The sequence below is a fragment of the Myotis brandtii genome, unplaced genomic scaffold (assembly GCF_000412655.1).
Source record: "Myotis brandtii unplaced genomic scaffold, ASM41265v1 scaffold291, whole genome shotgun sequence".
Taxonomy (NCBI): domain Eukaryota; kingdom Metazoa; phylum Chordata; class Mammalia; order Chiroptera; family Vespertilionidae; genus Myotis; species Myotis brandtii.
In genome coordinates, this window is record NW_005361118.1 from 184,481 (window position 1) to 191,571 (window position 7,091).

At 44.4% G+C, this 7,091-nt stretch overlaps 1 protein-coding gene across 3 annotated transcripts in view; it reads right to left on the bottom strand.

Moving 5' to 3' along the window:
* The window catches only part of GK5 (glycerol kinase 5 (putative)), a 164,966-nt gene that overhangs the window by 148,504 nt on the left and 9,371 nt on the right, over positions 1-7,091 (bottom strand). For 2 of the 3 annotated variants that reach the window (XM_014542152.1, XM_014542150.1), the window contains exon 1: positions 4,189-4,442. The exons of the other annotated variant lie outside the window; for it this stretch is intronic. In XM_014542152.1, the coding sequence (XP_014397638.1) occupies positions 4,189-4,218 (30 nt within the window). In that variant the 5' untranslated portion in view covers positions 4,219-4,442. Of the gene's footprint in view, positions 1-4,188; positions 4,443-7,091 lie in introns of those variants that run through there. 3 annotated transcript variants of the gene reach the window in all.

Genomic DNA, 7,091 nt, shown 5'->3' on the forward strand with positions numbered 1-7,091 from the left:
ATCAGCTGCCTGGCTGCCGGCCGCCATCTTGGCTGACAGTTAATTTGCATATCTCCCTGATTAGCCAATGGGAAGGGTAGCGGTCGTACGCTAATTACCATGTTTCTCTTTTATTAGTGTAGATTTTCCTAATTGTGTTCTGTTTTTTCATTTGGAACATTTTTCTTTGTCTCCTCATTTTGGCAGCCTCCCTGTGTTTGGTTCTACATATTAGATAGAGCTGCTACTTCTCCCAGGCTTGGTAGAGTGGCCTAATGTATTAGGTATCCTGTAGGGTCCCATGGCACAGCCTCCCTGACCACCAAAGCTGGGAACTCAAGGTACACCACTTTGTGGGCTATATACACTCTCCTCTTGTAGTTGAGCCTTGATTGCTATTGGCATGTCAATAGGAGTGACTTATCCCCCAAGTCAATCAGCTGCAAGGATGGGCTGTGACCACTGATTACCAACCTCCAACCATCATGGAGAATCAGCTATGCAGGGGCCCACTCAAAGAGCAAGACTTATTTCAGCAGGATTCTGGTGCCTGTTGCATCTGTCCCTTGAGTGTGTCACTGGTGAAGGTGGTTGGGTGGTGGTACTTCAACATGGTCTGATGCTGTCCACTGGGTGCTCTGAGACCTCCCAGGAGGTGCAGGCCAAGGTGCGGGCACTGCCTGTGTTCTGCCAGGGGTCACCCATCATGAGCGGCAAAGTTGTTGGGGGCCAGATGTAAGCTGGCAAGGTCCTTGCACCTGAAGGGGCTAGCAAGGCTGGGACCCTTACCCACACAGTTTTCCCAGACTTGTTTGGATGGCGATTATCAGTAGAATGAGAACAGCCTTACATGACTTACCAAGAAGTCTGTAACTATTTACTGAGATATGCTGTACTGAGAACTTGTCCTTCTGCTATGTCTCTCCCTTAGAGATTAAGAGGAACAAAGAATACATTCCTCTTGACAGACCTCCTATTCAGTGTGTTGTGTATAAATAGGATTGTATAGCTAATAAACTCACTTCAGTTCCTCCAGAGAACTGGAGTCCTCCCAATCCCGCTTTCCTGTCTTTCTTTCTTTTCTCAATTCCTACCTCCCTGCCTCAGCCCGGCTCAACCTTGTCAGGCTGGCCCTGACACAAAGTGATCTGCAGATGGCTTCTTGTGTTGGGCTTGGAGGTGTCCCAATGAGGCCAAGCTGTGAACCAAGGACAGCTTCTACTGGTGTCAAGCCTGGGGCCACTTCGCAAGAGGTACAGAGCTCCATGAGGCCAGATGCTACTTTTTTGAGAGATTTTAGGAAAATCTGAAGAATGAATCAAGACAGGCCATTCCTGTGGAAAAGCCACTTGAAACAGGTTAGGTGAGGCAGGGCCAGGATAGGGAAAATAGTGTGATCCAGGTTGGCAAAGTCTCAGACATGGTATCCGCCTGCCACCTCTGTGGGAGGAGATCTCAGAAAAGGTACAATCGCTTCTGCCAGCACTTCTGTCTGGGAGAAAGCTGCCCCGCCCCCAGCTCTCTCCCTGATATGGAACAATTCAGTTCCTCCCCATATATCTCTGGTACCTTTCAAGCTGCTGCCCCCATATTGGAGCACAGAAGGAGTGAGTCCCAGTTAGTCTGTGTGTGGGCCCTTTAAGAGGAATGGCCTGGGACTCCAGCAGCCTCAAGTGTATCTCAGCCTCAACCCCCGCTGATTTTTTAGCCAGAAGTTATGGCGACTTCTCTTCCCAGCACTGTAATCCTGGACAGGGGGCCTGGTGTGAGGCTGGGACCCATTACTACTCAGGAGGGTACCTCCACAGCTGAGATATCCCTCCGGATTTTTATCTGCCATATGTGGGTGTGGGACCAGCCCATTCCATGTCTCCATCCCTCCTACCTGTCTTGATGGAACATCTTCTTTAATTCCCTAGTAATAGGACTTCCATTCAGCTCAATTTCAGCTGGTTGTCCTGTAGTTTAGTTGTAATTTTAATGTGGTTGTGGGAGGAGGTGAGTACCATGTTAATCTACTCTACCATAATGGCCAGAAATCATGAAAAGTTTTTTTTTAATACAAATTATAGAAAAAAGACTAAAAATGTACCCCTGCTATTAAAAAGTGAATACCAAAAGAAACAAAATTGAAGTATTCTCAGAGGCCTAGTACTAGCCTGCTAATGTAAGAGTTCATGTTTTGGGATTTCAATTTTAACTAAAAGACCAATACAGCCTATTTTGTTCCTGTCTCTAAATGGTGATTTTTTTTTCAGTTGGTCTTTCTCTTTTTTTAAAAAAAGCTATTTATTTGGAAATATCAATCAAATACCATAGTAAGAAGTTTGGGGGTTCTATTATATATGCTTTCCATCACAGTATTAGCAGAGGTGCAATTTTGGTTAAGAAAATAGCCCTAACCGGTTTGGCTCAGTGGATGGAGCGTTGGCCTGTGGACTGAAGGGTCCCAGGTTCGATTCTGGTCAAGGGCATGTACCTTGGTTGCAGGGACATCCCCAGTGGGGAGTGTGCAGGAGGCAGCTGATCGATGTTTCTCTCTCATTGATGTTTCTAACTCTCTATCCCTCTCCCTTCCTCTCTGTAAAAAATCAATAAAATATATTTAAAAGAAAAAGAAAATAAACACAAGTTCTATGTCTAATCAATAGAGTCCCACTTAAGCAAACTGAATTTCTAATAATTTCATTAAATGCAATTCAATCATTTATTCTGTAATCATGATGTAATAAACCAGATGCTACGTAGCAATGTAGATTAACAAGACCCTCTTTTCCTAATAACTCAAACTATCTGAGGGACCAGTTGTTGTCTGTGTTCTTTCTTTCTAATTTCCAATCCATTGTATTCCAACAGTTTTAAGCAACAATAAATATTTGGTCAAGATATCAGAGTAGGTAAATGTACTCACCTTCTCCCATGACCATAACAAAATTACAAAACTAAATTACAAAGAAACCAGAAACACCAATCAGAAAGGATCTATGCACCCCTATGTTCATAGCAGCACAATTCACCATAGCTAAGATCTGGAAACAGCCTAAGTGCCCATCAGTAGATGAATGGATTAGAAAACTGTGGTACATCTACACGATGGAATACTATGCTGCTGTAAAAAAGAAGGAACTCTTACAATTTGCAACGGCATGGATGGAGCTGGAGAGCATTATGCTAAGTGAAACAAGCCAGTCAATGAAGGAAAAATACCACATGATCTCACTCATTCATGGATAATAAAGACCATTACAAACTTTTGAACAATAATAGATACAGAGGCAGAGCTGCCTCAAACTGATTGTCAAACTGCAGTGGGAAGGCCAGAGAGGGTTGGGGGGCAGAAGGGAGGGGAGTAGGGGATTGTCAAGGGCGGGGGGAAAAAAAGGAGACATATGTAATACTCTTTGTAATACTTTAAGCAATAAAAAAGAAAAAAAAACTAAATTACAGAACCACCACCCTTGAGAACCACCTGAAGACTAGTTGAAGAGAACTATAACTAAGGATATAAAGAAGAGCCATGTCATGTCCAGACTGGTAGGAAGGAGAGAAACAGGAAAGGAGCTAGTCTTTTCTATGGTGTGGCAGTTTAAAATCAGGATGGATATGTAAGCTGTGTAGGTCACCCCTGAAGAACAAGGGGTCCCAGCCCTACACCAGGACACAAATTCTGGGAAGAGGAGTCCCCACAACATTTGGTTGTGAAAATCAATGGAGATTCCATTTGTATCAGACAAGGGCTGCAGTAGACTCTTGTCCTCTTAAATAGCCCAAGCACAGACTCACTATCAAACACTTGCCCTAAGCTCCAGGAAGAGACAGCAGATCAAAAAGCATCAGGGACATATGGGGATGAACTGAATTGTCTAGCTTTAGGGTAAGGGCTAGAGGAGTAGCTCCATGCTAGATAAAAGTGCTGGTAGGTGCCACTGTTCCTTTGTTGAGCCCTCCCACTGCCTAGCCTATAGGCACAGGCAGGTGCCATATCAGTTTCCATCAACTTGGCTAACAGTTTGCCCCACCCTTGTGATTCCCTGAGAACCCCACCCACCCAAATTATACACCATCCCTAGCTGCTTTCAGGGGCTGCTCCTCACAAGCAGCTGATCTTGGAACAAGCTGCGGACATTCCTAACCAGTTAACTGCCACATGTCCAAAACGGAAACCATCCCCACACATCACGATATTTTGAATTTAATTTAAAAAATCATCTGACTCTGGAGTTGAATAAAGGATGTCATCTTCTTCTTGCGAGGTGCTTGGTTCGATTATTTCTTCATCTGATGCCAGTTATGGGGATTGAATTTTATTTGCACAATATATTACAACGATAAATTCAATAATAAAATTATGATAATTTTCAATTCTACAGAAATATCAACAAAAGCAAGTGCGAAATAAAAATAAACTGTCACACGAAAAGCCTCGAAAACACTAAATTTTGTTGATGCTCCAAAGACGAAGTCTGTAAAAAAAATAATGAAGAATGCCCACCATGTTTACCATTTTAGGCATGAAACTCATGATAACATAAATAAATCTCAAGTGTCACAATGAACAAAAAAAATCTCAAGTGTCACAGTGTTTACTTCTTGTGCATCTGAATGGCAGCCCTATATATAGATATTGAAATTTCTTCCATATGCACTGGAATATTTATGAATTTAAGTTACCATAATTTTCTTTACAAACCCAGAGATGTCACTAACAAGTCTGATTTTAAAATTGGGTGACCAGAGTTGATATGCGAGGTTTGCAGTTATAGATGCGCGTGGCATGTGGGGAAGGTCTGTCACTTGCATCTATAGATGCTTATGGCATACAAAGGGCTAAAATCTCTCAAACGTCCACAAACCCCAAAGAAGCAAATGGACTCATTGTGCCATATACCTCTTGCTAAATGGCCTCAGCCTGGCACTAGTGTCAGCTGGCCCTGGTTTGCAGCATAGCCCCACCCAGGTGCCTGCAAGCCCAGCACAGGTAGTTACCAACAGCAAATCAATCTGTATCTCCTACCAGGTGGACCCCTGCTGGGCACAGACAGCAGAAGAACTTGGAATGCACCAGACCAACTCTCAAGAGGACCCAGAACCAACGCATCTGGTGGCTGGCATCAGACTACATCAGATTATCACTCAATTAGCTCCACAAACAACAAAACCAAAGGGTGGACTCAACAGACAGCAGAATTCTGCTAAAGCAAATTCAACTCTGTGGGTACAGTCCCCAAACAACAGTTTATCTGCTGTAGTCATGGTCAGTCCTCAAAGCCAGTCAGCCAGAGGATCAATCCCACACACAGATGTGACAACAGCAATCAAGGCTCAGCTACAAATAGGAGGGCCCATGCAAACAACACAAGTAACACACCTAGAGTTCCCAGCTTAGGTGAACGAGGAGGTTGTACCACTGGGTCCCACAAGAAACCTACTACATAAGGCCACCCTACCAAAACTGGAGACATAGATCTACATAACCTGTAGAAACAGAATGAGGCAGTCAAAATGAGGAGACAAAAAGCACGTTCCAAATGAAAGAACAGGATAAAACTCCAAAAAAGAAACAAAATGAAATAGAGGCAAGAAATCTACCAGAAACATAGTTCAAAACACTGGTTAAAAGGATGCTCAATGAATTTAGGGGAAGAATAGATGAACTCAGTGAGACCTTACACAGAGACAGAAACCATACAAATAAACCAGTCAGAAATGAAGAATACAATAATTTAAATGAAACATATATTAGATGGGTTCAACAGAAGCTTAGATAAGTGGTTCTCAACCTTCTGGCCCTTTAAATACAGTTGGTCTTAGGTGACCCCTGTGAAAGGGTCGTTCAACCGCCAAAGGGGTCGCGACCCACAGGTTGAGAACCACTGGCTTAGATGAAGCAGAGTATCCAATCAGCGATTTGGAAGACAGGGTAGCAAAAACAACCAATCAGAACAGCAAAAAGAAAAAAAATTTTAATGACGGTACTTAATGGACTTCTGGGACAACATTAAGCATAACAAACACTCACATCATAGGGGTACTAAAAGGAGAAGAGAGCGAGCAAAGAATTGAGAACCTATTTAAAGAAATATTGATTTATAACTTCCCTAACCTGATAAAGGAAATAGACAAACAAGTCCAGCAAGTATAGAGAGTCCCAAACAAGAAGGATCCAGAGAGGCTCACACCAAGCCACATCGCAATTAAAATGCCAAGGTTAATGAAGAATAAAAATGGCAATAAATAACTACCTATCGGAGGGACCTGCAACCCAGGCTCTTGGCCAGCCCAGAGCCCGGCAGCCCACCAGGAATGCAGGCTTTTGACCCACGCCAGCCCCAGTCGACCCAGTGGATGCAGTCTGGTTGGACTGAAGCCAAAGCGGGCCCTTTGCACCAGTGAGGGTGAAGAAGCTGTTTTTTTAACCAGCTCATCCTTTTCTGAGGAGAAACCAAGATGGCGGCATAGGTAAACACCGGAAATTGCTGCCTCGCACAACCACTGGAAAAATACAACTAAAAGACAAAACGGACATCATCCAGAACCACAGGAAGGCTGACTAGGTGGAAATTCTACAACTAGAAGGAAAGAGAAAAGCACACTGAGACTCAGAGGAGGTGCGGAAGTAAAGTGCAGAGGTACAGAGGCGCACATGGAAAGGGCTGGCAACTGAGGACACGGTTGTCTTTTTCAATCGGGAGGGAGTCTCAAGCTCCCGACTGCTCTGAACTCCAGTTCCGGGCGAGTCCCTGGGGACCCAGACTCATACTGGGAGAAACTGGACTGTCTGGCATCGGTCAGAACTCGAGGGCAGCTTTCTCTCTGAGGTGCTTGCAGCGATTACCACGGGACACTGAGATGTGGGGCCTCTTAGGGTAGGACTGAGGAGCAGCCATAGCTGCTTGCTCCACCCTGTTGATCCCCTGAGACCCCGCCCCACCCAAGCTGTGTGCAGAGGCTTTTGCATATGAAAGGCCTCGCCCTTTCCAATCTGAAAATTATCTAACAAACTGCAGCTGGGTCAGAGAGACCCAGAACTTCCAAAAGAAGGCCCAAGCCCCCACAGCAGCTTGCATTGCTTCACAGCTGGGCTTCTGCTGGGTAGCCTCAGGCAGAGGCTA